This window comes from Lacerta agilis, chromosome 8, assembly GCF_009819535.1.
Source record: "Lacerta agilis isolate rLacAgi1 chromosome 8, rLacAgi1.pri, whole genome shotgun sequence".
NCBI classification, from domain to species: domain Eukaryota; kingdom Metazoa; phylum Chordata; class Lepidosauria; order Squamata; family Lacertidae; genus Lacerta; species Lacerta agilis.
The window spans coordinates 19,142,642-19,168,545 of record NC_046319.1 but is presented as its reverse complement, the minus strand read 5'-3'; the positions used below and the strand labels follow the sequence as shown (position 1 = coordinate 19,168,545).

The following is a 25,904-nucleotide window of genomic DNA, read 5'->3' as shown; positions in this document are numbered from 1 at the left end:
AGAGCTAGCAAAACAAATTGCAGTTCACATGTGGGGGACTTGTGGCACCCCCAGAGGTTGCTGTACTACAACTCCCATCACCCCTGACCATTAGCCACCAACCCTGGCCATTTTGAGCTCCTTGGGATGAAAGGTGAAATATAAACGGTAGAAAGACGATTGGAAGAATGGGAAGCAGAAATTGACAGATTCGCCCATCCCCAAATACTAGCAGAGGAATCTGATTTCCATTATGATAGAGTTGTACGGCTGATGCTCACAAACCACCTGAATTCATTTCTTGGTTATTCCCCCCCAACCCCACTTTTATTTTCATAGCCGCACATGATCCCCATTTGCAAATGCACAAGGAAGGAAAAATCCCCTTGACTGTGCTGCAGTTGCCATTTTGCATCAACTTCATCCTTTTATATTGTCAGAGGAAGCAGGACAAAGAGTTCCATTTCCCCATAGTATAAAGTTAAATAGAGTGAACTGGGAAGTTTCTAAAAAGTAATTGAGTGAGATCGGCCATGCGGCTGTTTTTAAGTGACTTAAATGCAAGCGGCTCTCGTCTCGAGTCGGAAACGGATCTTTACAATATAGGAGGGTAATGTACTGGCTCAGCCACAGTTGTAATCACATCTGAGATGGCATTGGCACATAGGAATGCGTTTTTTAATAAAATTATTATTAGCCTTCTTCCCCCCCCCACACACCTACACCTTTTCAAGGCAACCACCCAGAATGCGAACCCATGAAAAGTCAACATTTTTTTTTCCAGAGGAAAAAGGTTATTAATCCACGAATTTGTCCCAGAAGGTCCAAAGCAGGTTTTTATTTTCCAGGAGGCCCAAGGTGTCACTCGGAAAGTATATCATCTGCTACATCTTTACTGGCATGGTGTAAAGAAGGCTTGCAGAGGAACAAAAACTCTACCTAGTTGAAAAGGGGGGTGGGGAGATCAGCAGCTGAACCACCTACTGTTTCTGGAGAAGGGAGCCTCGGTTGTTGTTGTTGGGTTTTTTAAAACCCACTTTGTGGGCAGCCAGCAAAGCTTTCAGGTGCACAATCAGTCACAGGGATTTCTTCTCCTTGATGCCAGACACCAACAGGAATAACAGGGCAAGGACAGGGATTCTCCCCACCTTCCAAATTGGTGTACACCCCCCAAAAAAACCCATTTGGAAATCTATTTTGGCATTAAGCCAAGGAAAGGTAACCCTTTGTGGCCTGAGGGCCACATTCCCTTTTGAGAAACCTTCTGGGGGCCACTTGCCACTGGTGGGTGGGGCCAGAGGCAAAGTGGGCGGAGCAGCAAATGCCAACCTTACCTTTGCACTGTAAATCAGTTTCTCCATATACCGTATTTTTCCGTGTATAAGACGCCCCCATGTACAAGATGCCCCCTATTTTTGGGGACTCCAGATTAAGAAAACACCCCTCAGCACTACCCGTGTATAAGAACGAGCCCCAATTTAAAACCTAATTTTTTGGTTAAAAAACCTAGTGTTATACACGGAAAAATACGGTACTCACACGCTCTTCTGTATCCTCCATCCAGGGAGGGAAGAGGCATGATCAGTGTGCAAGTGCACATCCCAGCCTGCTACTGCCACACCTACTATTATTTATTTCATAGAATCGTACAGTTGGGAGGGACCCTGAGGATCATCAAGTCCAACCCCCTGCAATGCATGAATATGCAGCTGTTCCATACGGGGATCGAACCTGCAACCTTGGCGTTATCAGCACCACTCTCTAGCCAACTGAGCTATCCAGTTGTCCCATTTCATTACCGCTATTGCTACTGCTAGTAGTAGTACTATACTAGTGCGTGTTGCAGTGTGGAGTGCTCCTGCTCATGGTTGGCTGGCTAGATTCTTGCCCCCTTATAGGATACTCCCTGGTACCTCCCTGGTTCTTCCCATCACCAGAAATCCATCAGTCATTTGTTCCATACCTGCTGGGCATGCTCAGTCACCATCTGATGCTTTTGGGAGCTCCCCCATCAAGAGCTTTCCCAATATAGAGATATATTTAACGGCAGGCAGTCAAGGGAACCATGCATGGGATGAATTCTTGCAGAGAAGGGACTTTCCCACTCTCTGATATTTGTAATATCAGCAGCTGTGCAATCCCTACAGCAGAAAGATCTGTTTTAGGTTTACGTAATCCGTCCCTGAAAGTGTTGGAAATGTTACAGGCAACACTGATATTAGAGCTTCGATGAAGCACAATGCCAGCTGGAACAGGCTGAGAGCAGGAGAATTCCCACTTGACTGTTAAAAACTTAAAGAGGGTTAGTCTCCAATGTTCATGGTGTGTGCCGTTTGGAGCTACTGGGGCTGGGGGGGGGCTGGGGGAATTTACTGTGTGCGCGCACATGAACACACACACACACAGATTTTGACAACGCATTGCTTTCCTGTGACATCAAAAACTGAGGTCAAAACGTTTGCAATAACATGAGGCTTGTTTGGGTTAAGACTTGAACAACCCCAGATCAAACTGATTGCATTATCAGATTGAAACCAAATCTGTTCAAAATACTGTATGTCCAGGACTGAAGGTAATAGCAGACAACCACCTGCTTCATATTGTCAGCTTTGGAGAGGCATCCTTGGCTGATGCACCAGGAACTCAGAAAACTGCCTTATGTCAAGTCAGACTACCCACAGGTAGGTTGTAAGGCCATCCCAGGTGGGTCACAACAAAGCTTTTGCCACCATGTTGGACACCAGCTAAGGCTCACCAAATGAAAGGGGCACTATATGTAGTGGCTGGCAGGCCCTCCAAGTGTCCCTATTTTCCAGGGACAGCCCCGGATTTACAGAAGCCATCCTGGTTTCTGATTTGATCCCAGAATGTCCCGCTTTTACTTTGGACGACCCTATTTTCATCAGAGAAATGTCAGAGGGTATGGACCGGGCCAAAACACATTCTTAAGAGGAGACGTTTTCTCAATTTCCACAAGTGCTGCAAAGTGGCAGGAGGAAGACAAGAGCCTTTTTTTTCTATCATCTCCCTTCAGTGGAATGGGATCTGGAGGAACAAATAAGCCCAGGTCCCTTGCTAACATTGTGAGCCTTTCCTTTACAAAAAAACCCACTGGTTTTCAACAGCTTCCCAGCCTTCAGGTTAAGAACAAGTTTAAAAACCACCTGTTTTCATTTAGAAGTATCGCTATGCTAACCCTATGTATATTGCTATGCGAATAGCCGTTTTAGGATTAATAAAATGCCTTATTAGTGCTCTGAAGTACAACTCAAAACTGAATATGTGAAAGATGGTTCCGTGTTGCAGGCTGGGAGCCAGAGGTGGGTCTTAGGTCTGTACCAGTTGAACACCAATGGTCTACACCAGGGATCAGGAACCTGTGACGCTTGGAATTCTGTTAGACTGCAACTCCTATCGCCCCTGAGCATTGGCCAATCTGGCCGGGGCTAATGGGAGTCCAAAAACACCCAGAGGGCCACACAAGTCTCTCATCCCTTGCCTATACTGACTGTCAGTCAGTCTCTGCAGTTGTAGACAGGAGAGTTTCCCAACCCTACCTGAAGACACCAGGGGTTGAACCAGAGGCATTCCACACACATGCAGATGCTCTAACAGTGCACTATGTCCCTTCATGACATGCTACCAAAAATACTGCAAGACTCAAAAGCGTCCCCAAGGGTTGGTGGTGGGGAGATGAGAATTATTCTTCTTATGTAAGAATAGCAAATACTGGGTGAATGGCAATAAAATGGGAAATGCATATCAAAGAAATCAAGTGTAAAGAGATGTATGCTGGGACCACGATGCTCTGCTTCCACAGTCAGAGGCAGCAATGCCTCTGAATAGCAGTCGCTGGGAAGCCCAGGAGGGGAGCTTGCTCTTGTGCTTGGGTGCTGCTTGCAAACGTCCCTCAGTCATCTGGTTTGCTGTTGTGAGATCAGGATGCTGGATTAGGTAGACTACTGTCTCTTCTTATGATCTTACCAGGATCTGTGCGTTGAGTGGCGCTCCGCATTCGTTTTGGTCCACTCTCTGCTACCAAGGTCCTATTAAGCGGTTACATGTAAATATTAGACACATATATATTTAATTTGGAAACATTTTTGAGTGCCGTCGCCTCTCCTCTCTGCACCCCCCCCCGCCCCTGCCACCACACATGCAGCGAGTTAGCTTTCCCGAGGCTCATTAGCCTTTCTTTCCCCGCAGATGTGAAAGGGGATACGTCTCAGTTATGCAACGTCAGGTTGCTCTGTAATGAAAGGCGGCAGAGGCATCCAAGAAAAACAGTGTTTTGAACTTGGGTGTGTAAAATATTCATATTCAATCATCGTAATTTCTTGAAAAACAACAACCCTCCACACATCTTTCCCTTTGAGGGAATTTTGTTATTCTTTCATTCCCGAAGCAAGGCAAAGGTCCAATGTGGTGTAGGGTGTAGGGTTAGGATCTGGGGACACCCAGCCACAGATATGAACTGTTATTATTATTATTATTATTATTATTATTATTATTATTATTATTCCACCCCATGCCCACAGGTCTCACAGTATAAAAACCACAAAATGCCTTGGAGGTCAATCATTGTTCTCCAACGACCGCAGCCACCAAGGTCCTAAATCCAAAAGTGTTCATATTTAGGAACTTTTTTGTGGGGAGAGAGGGGGTAAATTAAAGAAAGAAATGATGGCAGTGATGGCTGGTGCCCATTGGGTCTAGCAGGGCAGAAAGTGGCGAGTTCCACAGTATGTGGCACCAGAGCCAATGGCAGGCAGAGACAACTGAATCTGATTTTGACCTGTCCATTCTGAACCCTTCTGAGACCCTATAAGGAGCAACGCTGGGACTAAGCAGGAGGAAGCTGATGAACCTCCCCACAAGTCTGGTTGTAAGTAAGGAGAGCAGACTGGTGGAGAAATGTCACTAATGGACCAGCCACCACTGAATGAAGGGGATCTACATTAAAATAGGGGATCAGGCCAATGGCCCATCTAGGCCAGCATCCTGTTCCCACAGTGGCCAACCAGATGCTTATGGGAAACCCCTAAGCAAGGTGTGAGCTCAGAGAGTACGTTACATCCGAACTTTTGCAGGCAAAACCAAGGCTTCCCTCAACTCCAGTCTCGAGCTCCTCCGTTGTGTCAAATTTCCAAGGTGGTGTGTTTTGGATTTGCCTCTGCGTTCGATTACCAGCGCAGGAGTCGAGCCCCGTATGCTCCTGTAAATCCTCTCTCATATGGAAGTCAGTGAGCTGTAAAATATTTAAACTGGCTACAGTTGTACCTCATTTGTTTACACGTTTCCAGCGGGGCTGCTAAAACGTAACACGCCGAAGGAGAACAAAAGGCCGCCGGCCGCCGAATCGGATTTCATAACAGCCCTGGCAAAGGTGCACCGATCAGCTTGGCGAGGCAGCAGTCCCCGAGCTCACCTTGGCCCTCGAAGCCATACAATGAAGTGTGTCACTGAACCTTCACTTTCTAAATGCTTAATCTCTTCATTCTGAAACTTCACTTTCAGCAGGGATAGGGAACTTTGATGGGCGGGGAAATTAATGTGGCCCTCCAAACCTCTCTATCTGGCCCTTCAGGTCCATCCCCAGGCCACATCCCTTATCCAGCCACAATCCCTTTTCCAGACCACAGCCCTTGCTGACCCTGCTTCTTACCAGTGCCGGGTAACCAACTAGGCAGAGCAGGCATTGGCCTATGGGCCCCACATAATTTTCTTTCAAGATCAAATCAATATTATTTGGATCTGTTGTCGCGTGGCCCCTAAAATGTGTGGGGCCGCAAAGGGTATGGGGCCCATAGGCTGGTGCCTACTCTGCCTATTTGATAACCCGGCACTGGGTGTATGTATATGTGCTAGGGATGTACACAGAAACCTCTGGATTTCCCTGTACAAAGAAAAGAAGAGCCATACCTACTTTTTGCCTCTGGCCCCACTCACCACAAGCAATGCGGCCTCCAGAAGTTTGCCGATGAGGGGATATGGCCTTTAGGCTGTAAAGGTTTCTTCATCTCTGCTCTGAATTGACAGGCTTGGGGGGAAAGTCACTCTGCAATACTCCCCAATAATACTGTTCAAATCTCTCTCTCTCTGTTTGGGGCAAAGCTCAGCGAAACCCCATTCTGCATTATTGGTTCATTTTATATTCTCTGGATATTTATGGCGAATGGCAAGGAACCAAGGCCCTGTGGGCATACTGTAGAATCTAAGGTGGTTGACTCTCTGGGGTTTAAAAGTCTGGCAAACAAACAATTTTGCCATTCTAGCCATTTTAAATACACCCCCTCCTCCCCAGCTTATATAAAACAACTTAACAGGGTCGTCAAAAATAGACCAAACAAGGGGTCTTTCTTTAAGCAAACACACAAGGGACCTTTTCTTACCATGCTATATAAAACTGCAACACATTGATCCTTTGTGAAAAGTTTTACTAGCCACTCCCCAGCTGTTCCGATTGACTATTTTTCTTTTTTGGTTGTTGGCTGTGTGTGTGTGTGTTTGTGTGTGTGTGGTTTCCACCCCTCTTTTCTAGTTGGCCATTTATTCATCTCAGAAGCATTTCTTCTGCAATACAGTTGGGCCAACCTCCTTGTACTCCTGCTGGGTAACCCACATGTCTCTAAATGAAGCCAAGCTGGTGAGCACTGACGCTCCAATCCAAACAGAGTGCATCCTGTCTGCGGGTGCTTCCACCTTCGCCGGCATGCCTTTGGGCGCAAGCGCTCGGAGCTCCTTCAGGAGCCGTTCCCTTAGGCCAGAGAAAAGTGTGGACCCACCCGCCATGATCACGTTCCTCCAGATGCTCTGGTGGATGCTCCCATCACAGTTGGAAATACTGTCCAAGATCATCTGGTGAATTCCTGGTGCTGCGAGTCCTGCATCTGCTGGTTTAAAGAGGGACTCTGGGGCTCTGAAGAGCTGGTCTCCGATCTGGACAGGGTTTCCATCTGGGAGGATATATTTATGAAGCAAGGTTTTGCCCTTTTGATAGTCAGGATCTAAAGCTACGTAGCATAGGTTCTCCTTGATGTCCTTCACTATCTCCTTCTCGGCAGAGCTCAAGAAGCTGTGGCCACTCTCTAAGAGAAGCGTCGTCAGGTACCTGGTGATATCCCGGCCAGCAAAATTCATCCTGGAAATGGCATGAAGCAGACAATGGCCTTTGTAGACGGGGACGGTCAGAGTGACGCCATCTCCACTATCTAAGACTAAACCTGTTGTGCGAGCAGAGGCATAGAGGGCCATCAAAGCTTGCAGGCCCACAAACATGGCAGGTACTTGGAAGTTCTCAAACATGACCTCTGTCATTTTTTCTCTGTTTGGCACTGGGTTCAGTGGGGCCTCTGTCACCAGCACCGGTCTCTCATGGGCTCTTATTCTGAGCCCACGTCTGTAGATGTACCTCCAGATCTTTTCCATGTCGTCCCAGCATGTTACTATTCCATGTTCCACAGGGTATTTGAAAGACAAGATACCCCTCTTGGCTTGGGCTTCTTTGCCAACATAAGACTCCCTCTGGACAGGACCAAACATGATGGCTTGCGACTTGGGGTAGCCGACTACTGTAGCGACAACCGTTCTTGGTGCCTGCTCTCCAGAGAGCCCTGCCTTACATAGCCCAGATCCATTGTCAATAATGACGGCTGGAAGATCTGCCTTTGCGTGGTGAGACATGCCCAAAGATGAAGGAGCAGGGATTTCAACCACTTTACCTTCTTCCTTCGTGGATGGAACACTGGGCCATCAATATTCTAGATCTCTAAGTGTCACAAAAAGGGAACCTTCCCCCCTTTCCCTTTCCTCTAGTGGCTTTTTAAATATACAAACATGTTGCATATGCTTCAGGAAACAGATTCTCCTCCAAGAAACTGTAAGCTGGTTTTGGATGACGAAGAGCATCAGAAATGGGTGTTCAGAGTTGATGAACAGCCGTTTTCCAATTCCCGTCTCAAGAAGGAAGGTTCAGAGCACCATGGAAATGGGGGACCATGGTGTCTCTGCCTTCCAGACAGCCTGGAATATCAGGAAGGATTTTCCGTTCACAAATGCCCAGTTAAGAATGGAGGCTTAACCATTGTCTCACCCCTTGTGAAATTTACACACCAGCTTGGAAAGCTCTCACTAACACAACACAGTTGTTTGCATTCTTGCCTTCACTGTTCAGCCCACATGGAGGTGGTCATTAAGGTGACATCAGAAATGCTTCATGATGTCAAAAAGGGGCAGTGAAATGGCATACCAGTGGAAGAGTTATAAAGCAAAGGCGTTATAAAGAAAATGTCCGTTTGGGTTGTGTCCAGTGCTCATCCCACTCAGGGTAGACCCACTGAAATCAAAATCCATGATATGGGTTCATCAATTTCAATACATTTACTCTAAGTAGAACTTAGTTGGCTACTACCAACTTTAAAGGTCAAAACAAACCCATCCCTGAAATCAGTGTGATGATTCAGACTCCTTGTTAGATGTATCTAACATTTATTTCATTTGTAAATGTAGAGCAACTGGTTCAATGTTTTCCCAGAGGATATGCATATTATAGTCAGATAAACTTACGGTATTAGGAGTAGGGAACATTTTTGAGCCCCAGGACTTCTGTGCAACCTTTGAGAGGTGAACACATGCAAGAGGCGGGTGGGGCAAGAGTCAAAACTGGGAGAGCCACAAATCCAATTTTACCTTTGTACAGGTTAGTTTCTACACACAGACACACATGCCTCTATCCAGACAATGCATTATCAGACCTCCACAAAATTTCCCAGCCATTCAAAACACACAGGTTATGAAACAGGACCAATGAGAGGGTGTGGCCTGGGGAGAAGGGGGTGTGGCCTAGTGAGAGTTCTGTAGACAAGAAGTCTGAGGGGCCTAGAGTGCTGTGTTTGGCTCTTAGTCTGAAGTTCTCCACACCTAGTACACCAGTTAAGTCTCATTATAATGATATTACGACTCTTGTCTTTTGAAGCAAGATACAAACCTAAGAATGAGCCCATTGCAATTAATGGACCTAAGCTGTCTATGTCTATAAAAACCCATCAGTTAAATTGGAGGAGGACTAACATTGGATACAACTCAACTGCACTGGTCTTGTTCAGATATAGTGGCACATCAGGGATGGAGAACCTGCAGTCCTCCAGATGTGGTTGGACTACAACTCCATGACCATGTGCTATGCTAGCTAGGGCTGCTGGGAGATGGAGGACAACAACATCTGGAAGGTTCACAGGTTCTCCACCATTGTGCTGCAGTTCAGGGCTACACACACGAGTCAATTCTCCTTTCCCAAACTTCAATAAGGCTGCCTTTTTGAGATATTCAAAGGGCAGAGGAACCCAAACTCTTGCCTGGGAGCAGTAGGGAAGAATGAGCACTACATTCCAAGGTCGGATTCCCAGACCACTCAAGGTCTTAGGGGTGGGAAAATCTATCAGATTTTCATTTTTTCCATTCTTTAGTTCAGTTTGACATATTCCCACATTACTTTGCTTTTTAAAAAACGAAGAACAAGTTCACCCCAAATGCTCACTTTTGCATGCTTTTCTCCTTATAAATGTGCAAGAGGTCTGGAGGGTGGCAACACGAAAATGGGCAATGCTCACCTGGTTGCCATCATTACATAGCTTTAGGCACCAGGCAAATTATCTATGGCCTTCTTGTGTGGGTGGGATGTTTTAATCTATTTTTTATTTTTTTAAAAGTATTTTCATTTAGATTTTAAACAACATTTTTAATGTATGTTTGAGTTTATTTTTCTGCTTAAAATATTGTACGTTGCTTTGAGTTGCCACGGCCAAAAAAGACTAATAAATTTAATAAATAATAATAATGTTTTGGAAACGATGTCTTCTAACACAATGCATCTTCACATGCTGTTTCAGTAATATATACATTTTTTTCTCTATCACATTTTCCTAATATTCTTTTTGCATACCTTTTTTTGAGTTGGAGAATGCAACACAACGGTCCAACAAACGAGGATTTCAAAGGAGAGCTGCATTTTCGTTCGCGTATTGGATTCAAGGTGAGCCAATTAGGTAGGTCCACAGCAGAATGTGGACTGAATCAATTTCTACCCCATCCCTTGTCGGACCACGAAGAATCAAGCCATATTTAAGGCAACTGGGCAAGGAAATGATTGACACAAACCTCATGTGACTTGTTAGAACCTGCAAAGGCATTTTTATTTCACCCTCTGAAAGAGGTGAATGCATTGCTTTAAAGTAGCTGTAGCTGTTGATGGTTGTTTACAGGTATAGTATGTCATGCAAAATCCCAAGTCCTCCTTAATAGCACCTTCTCTGGACAACATTTGGTCCAAACTCTCTGTAGTCAGAAGCAGTGACCCATGTTTGCTTGAAGCTGCTCAGGGACGTAATGATGGAGCCCCCAATCCATGTTGAGAACCACCGATCTGGGGGTGCTATGACCTTTATGGGAACCCCTTGAGGGACTTGAGCTTCGAGCCCTTTAAAGACCCTCTCGTCTAATCCTGGAAAGAGAGAGGAACCTCCTGAAAGCAACACGTTGCTGTAGAGCATGCTGCGGATGGTGGGGTCACATTTTTTGATGCTCTTGGCAATCATTTTGTGGACGCCTTGCCCACTTCTCTTAATGTTACTGGGCGTGAAAAGGATCTCTGGAGCTAAGAAGAGAGCATCACCGATTTTGATCCTGTTGCCATCGGGAAGTTCATACTCCTTTGGGAAGTCCTCGGACCTCTTGTTCTGCTCATGGTGGGCATCCAAGGCTACGAAGCACAACTTCACTTTGATGTCTTCCACAATGTTGTTCCCTTCGGGGAAATTTCTGAAGTATTGCCTGTTTTCCAGAAGCAATTCCCTCAAGAACTCGGTGATGTCTCTGCCGCCAATATCCAACCTGGTGACGGCGTGGGGCAAACAATACCCCTCATAAACTGGAACTGCGTGGGTGACCCCAAAACCACTGTCCATCACCATACCAGTATAACGGGCTGAAGCATAGAGAGATAGTATGGCCTGGACAGAGAGGTAAAAGGCAGGCACCTTGAAGTGTTCAAACATCAGCTGAGTGAGTTTGGCTCGATCTTCCTTGGGATTTAGAGGCGCCTCCGTCATTAGCAAAGGCCTCTCAAATGCTTTGATTCCCAACCCTTTGTCATAGATGTGCTTCCAGATCTTCTCCATGTCATCCCATGAAGTGATGATGCCGCTCTCGATAGGGTATCTTAACGACAACACTTCTCGCCTGTCTTGGGCCTCATCTCCTACATAGCATTCCTTTTGCTTGGTTTTGGAGAGGGATAATTTGCTTTTGTGGCACCCAAGGACGGAAGCAATGACATGCCGCGGGCCGACTTCTCCCGAGACCCCGGCCTTGCACAATCCAGATCCATTGTCAATAATCACTGCTTGGCTGTTGAAGACTCTGGACTTACTTTTCTCATTCTCGTGGATCATTTCAAACTAGCTTGCGAGAAGATGGCACCACAAACACTTTAGTTTCAATGGCACACGTTCTTGGCGTCTCAAGGGGGAGAAACAAACTTCATTCTTGAAACAGTGCGTCAGCACTAAAAGGTGCAAAGCCTTCCACTAAGGTCAGTGACAACTGGTTTACATAACAATGGGCAAGGCAGCTAGTGATTGTTTGCTCACTGTTATTGTCTGGTGGTCTCTAGGAAACCAGAAGATTGATAAAAACTCTATGTGCGCAGTCGTGTAATTGCTGTTATTAGTTTAGCTATCAATTTGATGATGATGCTTTTTTTAAAAAAAACCTTTCTTTAATTTTCAGGCATGCAGTTAGATTGATTCATTTGGTGTTTAATCAGTCTCTTCATGAGTTTGAAAACATTTTTAATGCATAGTACAATAACGAGATTTTCTCCATGTGCGAGAAGGCAAGTTTGGTCTCCTGAGTGCCTAGACTATAACCCAGGGAAGGGGAATGGCATCAAAAGAGCACTTTTACTTGTGTATAATTAAGATGCATCCACACCATACTGTCATGTCTGATGAAGCACAAATCCAGCAGCCAGAAATTCAGCAGCTGGAAATGGAAGAAGTTGAAAGAGCACCCCTTCCCTTTCCCCAAACAGATAAGGCTTTCTGTGTGCAGGTAGGAGGAAGATGTGCTGCAAGTTTCTACGGAGTCCAAATAAATTCTTATCGGGAACTGCCTGACTCTCAGACTCATGAGGCCAGAGGTGAGGAGGCAAGGAAGTGGGCAGTGCTGCAGCATCATGGGTCCCTGGATGAACTTCCATCCTCCAGTCTCATCCCAGCCCCAGGGCTTGCCATGGAAAAGAATGAAAGAGGAAGAGGGTTATCACATCTCACCCAGCCTTCCCATGACACAGCACCTTCCAGATGTGTTGGACTACAATACCCATCACTGCAGCCAGTGTGGCCAATGGACAGGATTGATAAGAGTTGCACAGGGATGATGGGAGTTGTGGTCTAAAACATCTGATATATTGGGGAGCACTGCTCTTTCCCATAACTGAGTGGGAGGTTGAGGACAGATAAAGAAGAAGAAATAATAATGTGCATCTTAAAGGTAAAAGTAAAGGGAACCCTGACCATTAGGTCCAGTCGCGGACGACTCTGGGGTTGTGGCGCTCATCTCACTTTATTGGCCGAGGGAGCCCACGTTTGTCTGCAGACAGCTTCCAGGTCATGTGGCCAGCATGACTAAGCCACTTCTGGAGAACCAGAGCAGTGCATGGAAACGCTGTTTACCTTCCATTAGACCATGGGTCTGCAAACGAAGGCCCGGATCAGGCCCAATTGCCTTCTGGATCCGGCCTACAGATGGTCCAGGAATCACCACGTGGATCGCCAGTGTGCACGTTCTTTCCCTCTCCCTTACACGGATGGCACTGCCACTTCCTCCTCCCTCCCTCCCTCCTGGCTTCTCCTCACCCTGCCTAGAGGAGGAAGAGGGCTGGGCTTTGTTGGTGCCAGCAGCAGCAGCAGCAGCAGCACTTGAGCAGCCGCCATTTTAAGCAGCTCCTCTACGGAGCCCTTTCGCGCAACGCTCATTGTCCCTCTGCCGCCACTACCACCAGCCCCTGCCGCTCGCAAGACACAGGTAAGCAGCCACCGGGGCTCGTGGTGCTCTTGCATCATCCCCCCCCCAAAAAATATAGTCTGGGCCACCACAAGGTCTGAAGGAAGTGGACTGAAAAGTTTTCTGACTCCTGCATCACACCACAGAAGACACAGAATGATAACAATGAAAAGCCACTATGATCCAAATGTGTGTTTCTCTTTTTATTTTCTTTTAAATTTTGGCCAGCCAATAAATCCAAAGAGACAACAGCTGAATCTCTTTCTAAAAAAAGAAAGAAAGAAAGAAAATATTTGGGAGGTCCACCTGTTTGTGGCCTTTCTTGAGCTCCCTTTGTTCTAGCAAGATCACAGGTGAAGGCAGTCAGTCTTAAAAACATTTCCGGTGAACAACGCCTGGGCCAAAGTCTTTGTAATCATTGAGGGTGACCCACATTTGTCTGAAAGATGTCAAGCAAGTCAGGATGGAGGCCCCGATCCACACGCAGTACTTCCTCTCTGGCGGGGCAATGATCCTTACCGATATACCGATCGGCACTTGAAGCTGCATTTCCTTCAAGATGCGCTCATCCAAGCCATAAAACAAGGTGGACCCACCCGAGAGGAGAATGTTCCCATACAGATCTCTGCGGACGTCAATGTCACATTTCATGATGCTGTTGAAAGCCATTTTGTGGACTCCGGGAGCATCGACACCAATGTTAGCTGGTGCGAAAAGGGCTTCAGGGGCTCGGAAGAGCTGGCTTCCGATCCTGATGATATTGCCATCTGGTAGTTTATACTCTCTGAGAAGGTATTCTGGTTTGGCTTTCATTTCTTGGATGGGATCTAAAGCCACGTAGCAGAGCTTCTCCTTGATGTCTTTCACTATTTCCCTTTCTGCTGTGCTGACGAAGGAAAGCCCACTCTCCAGAAGGAGCCTCATGAAGTACTCAGTGATGTCCCGCCCAGCGACGTCCAACCTGGAGACAGCATGTGGCAAGCAGTAGCCTTCGTAGATAGGGACTGTGTGAGTGACACCATCCCCACTGTCTATGACTATCCCCGTGGTCCGTGCTGATGCATAGAGTGCCAAAGTAGCCTGGACAGCAACGTACATAGCAGGCACCTTGAAATTTTCAAACATGATCTCCGTCATTCTCTCCCGGTTCTGGAGAGGATTCAGCGGGGCTTCAGTCAAGAGCACTGGTCTGTCGCTGGATTTGATCCTCAGTTCACACTCATAGACATGCCTCCATATCCTCTCCATGTCATCCCAAGATGTCACGATGCCATGGTCGATGGGGTAATTCAGTGACAAGACGCCCCTTTTGCACTGAGCTTCTTCTCCAATGTAAAATTCTTTCTGGCCAGCGCCAAGCATTGTGGCTTTGGCTTTGGAGCGGCCAACAATGGCTGTGATGACCGCCCTTGGGGCACTGTCCCCAGCAATGCCAGCCTTGCATAATCCAGACCCATTGTCAAAGATCACAGCTGGGATGTCTAGAAGCTTGGGATCAGACATTCTTTGGACGGTTCTCTGCACAGCTGGCCTGGAGAAGCTGGTCTGGTGAGGCAGGGTGGGATTGGAGGCCAAACAGAATGTCCACGAATGGAGGTTCTAGAGTGGTGATGTCATATACAACCGCCACTCTGGTAGGCAAGGCTGTTGCTTTAGCCAAACTATACAAGGCGGAGCCAACCTAGCCACCCTGATGGATGTTTTCAGCTTACTAATTCCAACTTTTTTTTGACCTGGAATACCTGCACAGCGGAAGGATGATCTGACAATAGATGATATCTCAATAGAGGCTGTTCCTAATCATCTATGAAATCAGGATCGTAGGTTAGTGGGGAATGTGGTCCAAGACGAACAGAAAATATGGGTTGGGTGGGTGATTGGGATTGCCTTGTACCAAATCAGACAAGCTTGCCTACCAAGGTCACTATTATCGACACTGACTTGGCAGAGACTCAGAGAGGGTCCTTTGCCAAGCCTACCTGGAGATGCTAGGGGATTGATGCCTGCATCAATGGAGCCTCTACAGGTTTCGGTTTGGACGTACTTGTGATGCAAGTGAATGTCTCTGACTCTGAACCTCACACAGCACAGTCCTATGCAGTGCCACCGAGTTCAATGTTACAGGGAACAAAGGGGGACTTCCTTCTGAGTAAGCATCCATGGGATGTAGCTGCCTGCCATTTGAGCTGCGGTGATTCTGGATAGTGCTGTTGTTTTGAGGTGGTATTATGTTTTAAGACCCCTTGTCTTTTTGTTTTTTTAAAGAACAGTGGGAGAGACGTTTCAGTAACAATAACAACATATATAATCTGAGTGCATTATAGAAAGCTATCAAGTTCGACTGAAATATACGTGTGTGTGTGTGTGTGTGTGTGTGTGTAGTCACCTGTGTGTGCAGTTAATGGGTAGAGCGACCTGCAGCAGTTGCATTTTAATTGCTTCTCCCGATAGCCTTAAGTTATGGCCAGCTTCAAAGCGAGGGTGGCTTCCATTAAATTTAATTACTCTCCCTTGCAGCCAGCATGGCAAAGGTGCCAGCACCTAATTAAAGGTGGTTATGAATCAGAAGCAGATCTGAGCTGAAAGATTCAAGATAAAGAGGCACTTCGAAACGTGAGTGGAGGACTTGTAGGTGCAAAGGGGGTTTTGTGTCGCAGGAAAAAAAGAAAGAAAGAAAGAACCTTAGTATAGCAATAATGGGCACTGGAGCTCTTGTTGCCTCCAGGAATGTTATAGGGCCTCCCCCCACCCTCAAGAAATGTTTATTAGCCTTACTGGGGGGTGGGGTGGAATCTATTAGCTTTTCAGATGTTTCTCCCTAGGAAACCTCTCCACATTTGCCACAATATTTTGCTCTGAGCCAGGAATGGGGAACCTGTGGCCCTCCAGATGTTGTCTCATTATTCCTGACCATTGGCCATGCTGGCTGGGGCTGATGGGAGTTGGAGTCTAACAGCAGCTAGAGGGCGATGGGTCCTCCATCCCTGCTTCAGGCAGAACTAAGCAGCAACTCTGTGCAATGGGTACACTTAGCCTGGATAGCTCCGTTGGTTAGAGCAGTGTTTTTCAACCACTGTTCCGCGGCACACTAGTGTGCCGCGAGATGTTGCCTGGTGTGCCGTGGGAAAAATTGAAAAATTACTTTATATATAGTCAATATAGGCACAGAGTTAAATTTTTTAACATTTTCTAATGGTGGTGTGCCTCATGATTTTTTTCATGAAACAAGTGTGCCTTTGCCCAAAAAAGGTTGAAAAACACTGGGTTAGAGCATGTTGCTGATAACGCCAAGGTTGCAGGTTCGTATCCCTGGATGGGACACCTGCATATCCCTGCACTGCAGGATTAGATGATCCTCAGGGCTCCTTCCAACTTGACAGTTGTATGATTCTGTGATTCAAGTTTTAGGATTGCATCCAAAGTTAGTCCTATTCCCTAGTGGACCGACTGAACATAAAGGATATGGCTAATGTAGCTTCATTAATTTCAGTGGGTCTACTCAGGGTAGGACTTAGAACCCTTAACTCCTTTACTTTATTACATAGATTTATTAATTGATATGCATTTTATAATATACGATCAAGCTGCTAGGAATTGTCCCCTCTTTAACTCTTAGCCTCGATAAATCTTATATATTTTATTTGCTACTTTTATACAACTTTGCATGGTGCCGTTGTGCAGTGGCTGCTGGTTTTATTAATGTCAATATGTGATTGTATTGGAAATGCTTGTTATGGTTGATGGAAATGCTTTTAATGATTTGCAGTTTATTTTGCAATGATTTAAAATGTTCTAATGTTTATATTATCAAAAACGATTTATTTGTCGTACTGGGTTATAACTTTTATTCTGAGCAGGCCCACTGAAACGAACAGATAAAAGTTAGCCAGTTCCATTAATTTCAGTGGGTCTACTCTGAGTAAGCCTAACCTTGGAGACCACTTACGTTTTGAAATGATCTGATATTGAGGCGTTACTGTATTGATGTAATAATTGGCTTTTTGTGTTGTGAATTATATGGGTGTGGTTGGAGATGGAAGTGTGGGGCTCTTAGGGCCAAGATAAATAATATACCCATGAGGCATTTTTTTTTTTTTTTTTTGCCCTCAGAGAAGTGTCTTACATGAATCAGAATAGTCACATGACAGCACATTGGCCAATGTGCAAAGCAGGAAGAACAAAGGAGGAGGAAACTCCCAGGTGCCAATATTCCAAGGCAGTAGAAAATACTTTTTATGCATGCGATGACAGCCGCACAGATGCTGTTAGCCCAGAGATGGAAAGAAGATAAAGTCCCTACCAGAGAAGAATGGCAAATTAAACTGATGGACTATGCCGAAATGGCAAAATTGACCAGAAAGTCCAGAAACCAAGAAGACCAAAACTTCAACAAAGAATGGGAAAAAATTACACCTTGGAGACCACTGTAAGCAGATGAAAACACTAGCAGGATTGCAATAACACTTGTAATGTAGCAAGCACTATGGAGATATTGGAATTACCATACTTTTCCATGTATAAGAGTAGGATTTTTTTTAACTAAAAAAAAATTGTTTAAAAGGGGGGGTAGTTTTATACATGGGGGTCAATCTCCCCCCCCCAATTTTCTTAATTTTGAGTCCCCCGATATACACCGGGGCGTGTTATAAACGGAAAAATACGGTATATAAAATGTGGATTATTGAAAAAGATGCAGTAGAAAAGGTTTAACAAAAGGACCCATGGAGGGGAAGGTGGGAAGTCCAGAGATTCGAGGGAATCTTTTAACTGTTGATGTGTGTAATTGTATTGTTATAACTTTATATTTGTAAAATCAAATAAAAATTATTTCAAGAAAAACAAAACTAAAACTCCCAGCAGCTACTCTCCATGATGACTATTTTCTACTGCCGCTCTCTTAGGCAGGATGTCTCTGAATGCTAGTTTTTGGAAACTACAGGAGGGAAGTGTGCTCTTATGCCTAAACCCTGCATGCAGATTTCCCAGAGGCATCTGATTGGACCCTGTGAGAACAGGATGCTGGACTAGGTGGGTCACTGGCCTGATCCAGAGGGGCTCTCCTTACATTCTTTAGGATGTCCACCTACTCCAAAAAAATACAGAAAACCTTCATGCTCGAATTCTCACAGACCAAATGGCAGTCAAATAACCTCTCTAGAGGGCTTCAGCCTTCCCATGACAGATGGTGACAAAGAATTTGGCTCAAGAAGCAGAATTCTGGAAAACTTTGAAGAATGGGGTAGGATTTTTATTTTATAGCGAGGGCAAGATTGCTGGAATTTCAGCCCAAACACCTGTGAATGGCTTCCCACAGATGCTGATCTCTCCCCCCCACCCCCCGGTGTGGAGGCACAAATCATAAATAGTTTAATAAGCTATTTATAGGGCATTATTTGCCTGCTTTATTTGAAAATGGCTGAACACACAGTTTCCACTTCAGGTACTCTACATAGCTTTCTGTGTTTATTGACCTCTCTCTTTCTTTCAACACACACAAACCACTTTCTCCTCCATTTGATTCCACTGCTGAACAAGACCCATTAGGCTTCTCCGGCACCAAACTCCGGTGAGTTTTCAAGTTAAAAAACCAGGACATTTTAAAAGCCACGTTGAAGGGGCAAAGAAAAGGTGGGTTTTTCAAGAACTGGAATGAGATTGGTGCTCCTGTGGAACTGGCTTTCAGGAAGGATAATTGCCGATTTATTAATTTTTATTTAATTGGGTTATTTCTATGTTGCCGTTTGCATAAGCCACAGGGCAGTGTACAGCAGAAGCCAAATAATTTATTTACAGTGGTACCTCAGGTTACAGACGCTTCAGGTTACAGACACTTCAGGTTACAGACTCCGCTAATCCAGAAATAACGCTTCAGGTTAAGAACTTTGCTTCAGGATAAGAACAGAAATCATGCTCTGGCGGCAAGACTGAGACGCGTCATGACATCAACTAACAACAGCGATAAAGCCGTCCACCAAGCCATAGCAGATAATACTTAAATGGAATTATCTCCCATTAAATTTTAGCTTAATTTTAATCTAATACAGGATCTGAAATAGTATTGTTAAAAGACGATATTTAAGAAATATTTCTACTATGTACTATCGTTTATTTTCTCTTTTGCTGGTCTATGACCGTAATAAAGATTTATTATTATTTTATTATGCTCTGGAGGCGCAGCGGCAGCAGGAGGCCCCATTAGCTAAAGTGGTGCTTCAGGTTAAGAACAGTTTCAGGTTAAGAATGGACCTCCAGAACGAATTAAGTTCTTAACCCGAGGTACCACTGTATTTCGTTTATTATATTTGTGTCCCACCTTTCCTCCAAGGAGCTCAAGGTGGCATGCAAGGATTTTCCTCTCCCTACTTTATCCTCACAACAACCCTGTGGGGTAGGTTAGGTGAAGAAACAGTGACTGGCTAAAGATCACCCAGTTGGCTGAGTGGGGATTGACTGAGTCTTCCAGGTCCTAGACTGAAACTCTAGCCACGACACAACACACCAGCTCTCTGATAAAAAGAACCCAGGAAATAGCACCGTTCTTAAAATACAGCAATTCACAGCAATTCACAAAATTGGTGATGGGGAGCCTACAGTCCTCCAGCCATGGGTGGCGCTGTGGTCTAAACCATTGAGCCTCTTGGGCTTGCTGTTCAGAAGGTTGGCGGTTTGAATCCCCGTGATGGGGTGAGCTCCCATTGCTCTGCCCCAGCTCCTGCCAACCTAGCAGTTTGAAAGTACGCTGGTGCAAGCAGATAAATAATTACCGCTGTGCAGAGGCGTAGGAAGGTCAGATATTACCCGGTGCGGAAAATTTATTGTCAAACCCCCCCCCCATTGATTCCCCCCCCGCAAATATGGTTTTACGTTATTTCATATTTTCTTACAAAGCAATAATAACAAGTAATAATAACTTTTATTTATATCCCGCCCTCCCCGGCCGAAGTCGGGCTCAGGGTGGCTAACATCAGATACATAACATTGGTATAAAATCAAACAATAATTAAATTACCTCCGAAAAACATCTCAAAATCAAATTAAAGTCTAATTAGATGGCTTTCCACAGGGTTAGGGTTGGGAACAGTAAGTGCTCCACCGAACTGAAATTTCAGGCTTCACGACATAGGAAAACAGCCAAGTAAACAGCTATTTTGGTGGAGGAGGGTCAAGATATTAACCAATATGAATGAAATTTCATATATAGCTATATAATCCCTAGTATAGTAAGATAAGACCTTTGGAACAGGCATTTTCCAAAAAAGTTTTTTTTTTATGAACCGCCCTAGTAGGGCAGTAATTGTTCCTTGATCATTTGTCACCCCCTCCATTATGGAACATGGGGCGGTCCGCCCCCTATGCCCCCCTTGCTACGCCCCTGCCGCTGTGGCGGGAAGGTAAATGGCATTTCCGTGCACTCTGGTTTTTGTCATGGTGTTCCGTTGCGCCAGTAGCAGTTTAGTCATGCTGGCCACATGACCCAGAAAGCTGTCTGTGGACAAACATCGGCTTCCTTGGCCTGAAGTGAGATGAGCGCCACAACCCCATAGTCTCCTTTGACTAGACTTAACCATCCAGGGGTCCTTTACCTTTTACCAGTTGCTGAACTCTAATTCCCATCAGCCCCAGCCAACATAATCAATGCTGAGGGATCATGGGAGTTGTAGTCAAGCAGCATCTGGAGGGCTATAGGTTCCATAAATTGGTAACAATAATTTGAGACATTCAAAAAGTTAAAAAAATCATAATAGGCTAAAAACAGTTTAAAACTTGCATCCTCTTTCTCAACATCTGGGTAGGCTTGTCTAAACAAAAATGCTTTTTAGCAGCCGCAGAAAAATGTGCAGTGGAGGCTCAGCCCCTCCAAGTGTCCCTATTTTCCAGGGACAATCCTGGATTTACAGAAGCCATCCCGGTTTCTGATTTGATCCTGGAACATCCTGCTTTTCCTTAGGATGCCCCTATTTTCATTGGATATATGCTGGAGGGTATGGAGTTATGTGACCCCCCCCCAAGCCAAGGAGAAAAGTAGCTATACAACATTTAGAAGACACCTGAAGGCAGCCTTGTATAGAGAAGCTTTTTAAATGTTTAATTATATTTTTATAAATGTTGGAAGCCACCCAGAGTGGTTGGGGAAACCTAGTCAGATGGGCGGGGTATAATAATAATAATAATAATAATAATAATAATAATAATAATAATACAGTAAAGCCTTGGTTGTCGAACGTAATCCATTCCGGAAGACCATTCGACTTCTGAAACGTTCGACAACTGAGGCAAGGCTTCTGATTGGTTGCAAGAGCTTCTCGCACTCAAGCAGAAGCTGCGTCAGACACTCGGGTTCCGAAAAACGTTAGAAAACCAGAGCATTTACTTCTGGGTTTTCGGGGTTCGGGATAATGGAGGTGTTCGGGAACAGAGGTTTGACTGTAATAGAATAAGACGTCTCCATTTTCCTCAGAGAAATGTTGCAGGGTATGAAGGCACCTTCCTGATATCAACAGGCAGGGAGTTCCCAAGTGTAGGCGCTGCCATGCTAAATTATCAAGTTCTTTAAAATGTGCAACAAGTATTATACAGCTGAATAGTGCCAATTCTGCTGATCAGACTAGTCAAGTTGGAACATACGGGGTAGGGCAATTTCATAATGTGTTAAAGTAAGATTGGTAGGAACACTGGAAGCTGCCTTCTGCTGAGTCAGACTATTGGTTTCCTAGCTTGATACTGGCTGGCCGCAGCTCTCCAGAGATTCAGGATATCCCTGCACTAAACGGAAAGACTGGGGATCAAACCTGGAACCTTCTGCATGAAAAGCAGATACTCTAGCAGTGAGCTGTGGCCCTCCAACTACCCATGAAGGCTATGTTCTATGTCCACTGTTGCGTCAGCTTGCCATACGTCAAGCTGACATGTCTTTGTTTTCAGGTGTAAAAATGGCGGAGGGAATTTTGCCAAATTGGCAAAATGTTAGGGGAAACTTGGATGTATGGCAAATGCCGGATTTACGTATAAGCTAAACAAGCTATAGCTTAGGGCCCCACTCTCTTGGGGACCCCCAAAAAATTAAAGAAAAAAACCTGGATGTACATTTCCAAAATATAAGATAAAAAACAAATAAAATAAAGCCTACATACAGCAGCAGTGTTTTGTGTTGTGTAGGCTCCTATGGTGTAAGTAATGGGCCCCGCTTGCTAGCCTGCTCCCTAAAATATCACTGGTTTGCTCATTTCTATATATAGGGTGCCTACATTCTGCATGAACTGATTGCATGGCAACATGTGCAAATGGCTTTAGATACCTATTAGGTCCATAAAGTACCATATAGCATATATTCAGCACAAAAAAGCAACAATGTGTTGTTGACAAAGGACAGCTGGACATATAAAGGGCCCCATTACCTCCAGCAGCTTAGGGTCTCATCAAACCTAAATCCGGCTGTGGGCAACACAATGGCAAAACAACTTTGTGGGTGTAGGGGAATTTTACTTTTTGAAATATGGCAACCCTACTGTTGCGTGTTCCTGGGAATCAGGGCACCTGGTTGGTCACTGTGAGAACAGGATGCTGGACTAGATGGGCCTTAGTAGTTCCACCCCCCTCAGATGTTTAGGGGTGGTCATGGCCCAGGAAAGGGTGTTTTCTGTGACAGCCCCTAAATTATAGCATTTCTTCCCCACAAAGGTACATCCTTACCTTTGACACCTGAGATATGTGTTCTCAGGACCCACATCATTACGATGGTGGGTTGTTTTAGACTGTTTCAGTAATGTATTTTAAATTCTTCTAACATGTCTCGGTACCTTATGGTGAAGGGTGGGCAATAAGTTGCAATCATGTATATATGGATAGATTGCTGTTGATCATTTTTCTGAGTTATAATTTTATTGTTTAATCTTTCTGTAAGGCACATTGAGGGTTTTTAAAAATATATATCCAGTGCTGTATAAATCTTATGGAATAAATAAATGAAATCAAATCAAATGGAGTGCTCTCAAGGAGGGCCTGGCTGGATGGCTGGCCAGAAACCTGAGCGAGAGTGCCATTGCTAGGAAGTGAGGATCCCCTGCAACATTTTGTTGCACACACCACTTGTCAACTACTCCAAAAAAAAGGGATGTTGTTTCTCTCTTTGTTTCTGTTGGAACATCATAAAACACCCCAGGTAAGATCTATGCTCCGAGCACCTTACAATCATAGCAGCAGATACAGCAGAGCAGGGAGAGGCAGCTGAGCTGCAGATTCTCTAAATAGCTCAGTGTTTCCATCCAGCATGTTAAATATGTGGATTTTCCTTTCCCAGCCAGGCGTGTATGTATATACATTAGGTATTCAGTTTCCAAGACATATGCCTCTTAAAAAAAGAGAGAAAAGCCCCAACTATTTTCCCAGAGTAGGAAATAATATATGCGGCTGTAAGTGCCTCTTTTCAGATTGTTTGGAATTAAATCTGAACTCCTCGGGGGCCTGTACCTTCCTGGTTGTTCATCATGACCAAAGGGTTCATTACATTTCAGATGATACTATTAAAACTGGGCTCCCTCCAGAGATACCAGATAGATGTAATGGGTTTAAAAAGTAGAAGGCCATGTCTTAACATCCCCAAGGGATTTCCAAGTTACCAAATTCAGTAATTTAAGTTTCCCTTAAAAGGACAATGCCGGAGATTTCGCTCGCCCTCCCCCCTCTCATCCTGTTTGTGCAGTTTATAATTTGTTTTCTATATTCTCTGTCACTCTCTCTTATTCCCCTCCATCTTTTTTTTTTTTCCTTTTGGGGAGTTAAAAATGAAAAAAGAGGTTTAGTTATTCACCCCCTTTTACTATTCCATTAAGAGATATTGATTTTTATAGCTTCTTTGGAGGGTCTGTGTGTTTCCCCTCCCAATGCAGATGTGGCAAGCACAACCTTCCTGCTCCACACTCCCCCAATTTTTTTTCTAACCAAGAAAAAGAAGGAAGGAAAGAGAAAATGGCAGAGAAGAAAGAGGGTAGGGAAAGTGAGAAAGACCAGAGGTGCCTTGTTAAAAGAATGAGGGGAAGATGGGGGTGTACCTTTTCAACAATGCTCGTTTCTCCAAAAAGCTCAGGGTGGTATATATGGTTTTGCTGCTCCTTCATTCTCACAACAACCCTGTGAGGTAGGCTAGTCTGAGAGGCAGTGGCTGGCCCAAGGTCACAGGGCAAGTTCCTTGAGCAAGTGGTGATTTGAACCCTGGTCTCCCAGGTGCTAGTCGGACACTCTAACCCAGGCTTCCTCAACCTCGGCCCTCCAGATGTTTTGAGACTACAATTCCCATCATCCCTGACCACTGGTCCTGCTAGCTAGGGATCATGGGAGTTGTAGGCCCAAAACATCTGGAGGGCCGAGGTTGAGGAAGCCTGCTCTAACCACTACACCATGTTTGTTCCGAAGGTTTAAAGGAAGGCTATGAAGGTTTAGAGCACGAGTGGTGAAACTATGGTCCTGCATATAACATTGGCTATATACCTCAGGTGATGAAAAAGACCTCAGCCTGAGACCATGGAGAGTTGCTGCCAGTCTGAGTAGGCAATACTGAGTGAGATGGATGAGCCACAAGAGAGCTTCCTCGTGGACCATGGAATACGGGGCTGGAGTAGGACTCTGATGAACGACCCAATAAGAAAACTCTGATGGATGAACCAATAAGCAAATCCAGCACCACTAATATATACCCCCCAACAATCTGCAAGGAGAAGGGGACGACAGAGGACGAGGTGGTTGGACAGTGTTCTCGAAGCTACCAACATGAATCTGACCAAACTGCGGGAGGCAGTGGAAGACAGGAGTGCCTGGCATGCTCTGGTCCATGGGGTTACAAAGAGGCAGACACGACTAAACAACAACAACAATCTGCAGAAGCCTCTCCGAATTGGCATCAATAGTTTTGATGGGCAGGTTCCTAGGGATATGCAGAAGACATGGAGACCTTTTGCTTCCCTCAAAACCCTAACGTATTTTTTGCATCTCCAGAAAGCTCAAAATATAACTTAATAAGAAACATGGTGGAAGGGCTGTTATTGGGAGCCTTGCTGCAGCCTACTTCGCACCACGATTAATCTGGCTACCTTGTCTTGGATGACTTACACGCAACGGCTGGTTTACTGCCAGTGAATAGGTCAAAAGTCTGCCCTGGGCAAAGGCTTCTTGGTCCTCTTAAGCCATCCTAAGCAAACATTGCTGCATATTCTCTGCCAAGCTGGCACCCTCCATTTATTTTGCAAGGCAGCTCATTAACAGCTGGAGAGGTTAAGAAAAGTTTACTAATGAAAGAAAAACCACTCCAGGGAGCTTCACCAGCAAATCCAGGCAGGAGGAGGATCCACAGACACATATTCTTGGGTGGAAATTCTGCAGTATCGGCCCAATGTCCTCAAGAAAGTGGGACCTTTCCCACCCCACTGCCGCAGAGTTTATAAATCTCAACCGTTTTGAACATCAAGAGCGAGTGCATGGAGCCTTTTGAAGATGTTTACTTTCGCTTTTCTAAATATTTAAAGCCCATCAGCCAAACGAAAGACAAAACCGTCAGGATTCTTCCCTGCTCGGATTTTTGGCTCGCCTGGAGCGTACAGGATAAGGCTGTGTTATATAAACAGGAACTTGATATCTCTAAGCAGCATCCAAGGAGCCTGGAGATGTGAAGCATGAATTAGGGAAGTGTTAATCAAGACAATAGCCTAGAACTCTTGGATCTGGAAGCACGGCTTGAAAGCCACCGACAGTCTCCTTGGCCTATTCCCCTCTCTGAGATAGCCTACCCAGGCACTCCAAAAGAGCAAAGGGGAACTGAGAAGGGAGATTGAAGAGGGAGCAGGCAGCAAGCAAAAGGAAATACAGAAGATGTC

At 45.1% G+C, this 25,904-nt stretch overlaps 3 protein-coding genes across 3 annotated transcripts; all 3 read right to left on the bottom strand.

The window, feature by feature from the left end:
* Window positions 1-6,493: 6,493 nt before the first annotated feature.
* Window positions 6,494-8,166, bottom strand: LOC117050669 (actin-85C-like). The gene has a single exon (XM_033156407.1). It carries the CDS (start codon window positions 7,660-7,662, stop codon window positions 6,538-6,540), a length of 1,125 nt encoding a protein of 374 aa, XP_033012298.1. The 5' UTR covers window positions 7,663-8,166; the 3' UTR covers window positions 6,494-6,537.
* A 1,974-nt stretch (window positions 8,167-10,140) lies between these two features.
* Window positions 10,141-11,460, bottom strand: LOC117050668 (actin-related protein T2-like). The gene has a single exon (XM_033156405.1). It carries the CDS (start codon window positions 11,424-11,426, stop codon window positions 10,272-10,274), a length of 1,155 nt encoding a protein of 384 aa, XP_033012296.1. The 5' UTR covers window positions 11,427-11,460; the 3' UTR covers window positions 10,141-10,271.
* A 1,758-nt stretch (window positions 11,461-13,218) lies between these two features.
* LOC117050667 (actin-85C-like) lies at window positions 13,219-14,632 on the bottom strand. Its single transcript, XM_033156404.1, has one exon. It carries the CDS (start codon window positions 14,542-14,544, stop codon window positions 13,411-13,413), a length of 1,134 nt encoding a protein of 377 aa, XP_033012295.1. The 5' UTR covers window positions 14,545-14,632; the 3' UTR covers window positions 13,219-13,410.
* Between the last annotated feature and the right edge of the window lie 11,272 nt (window positions 14,633-25,904).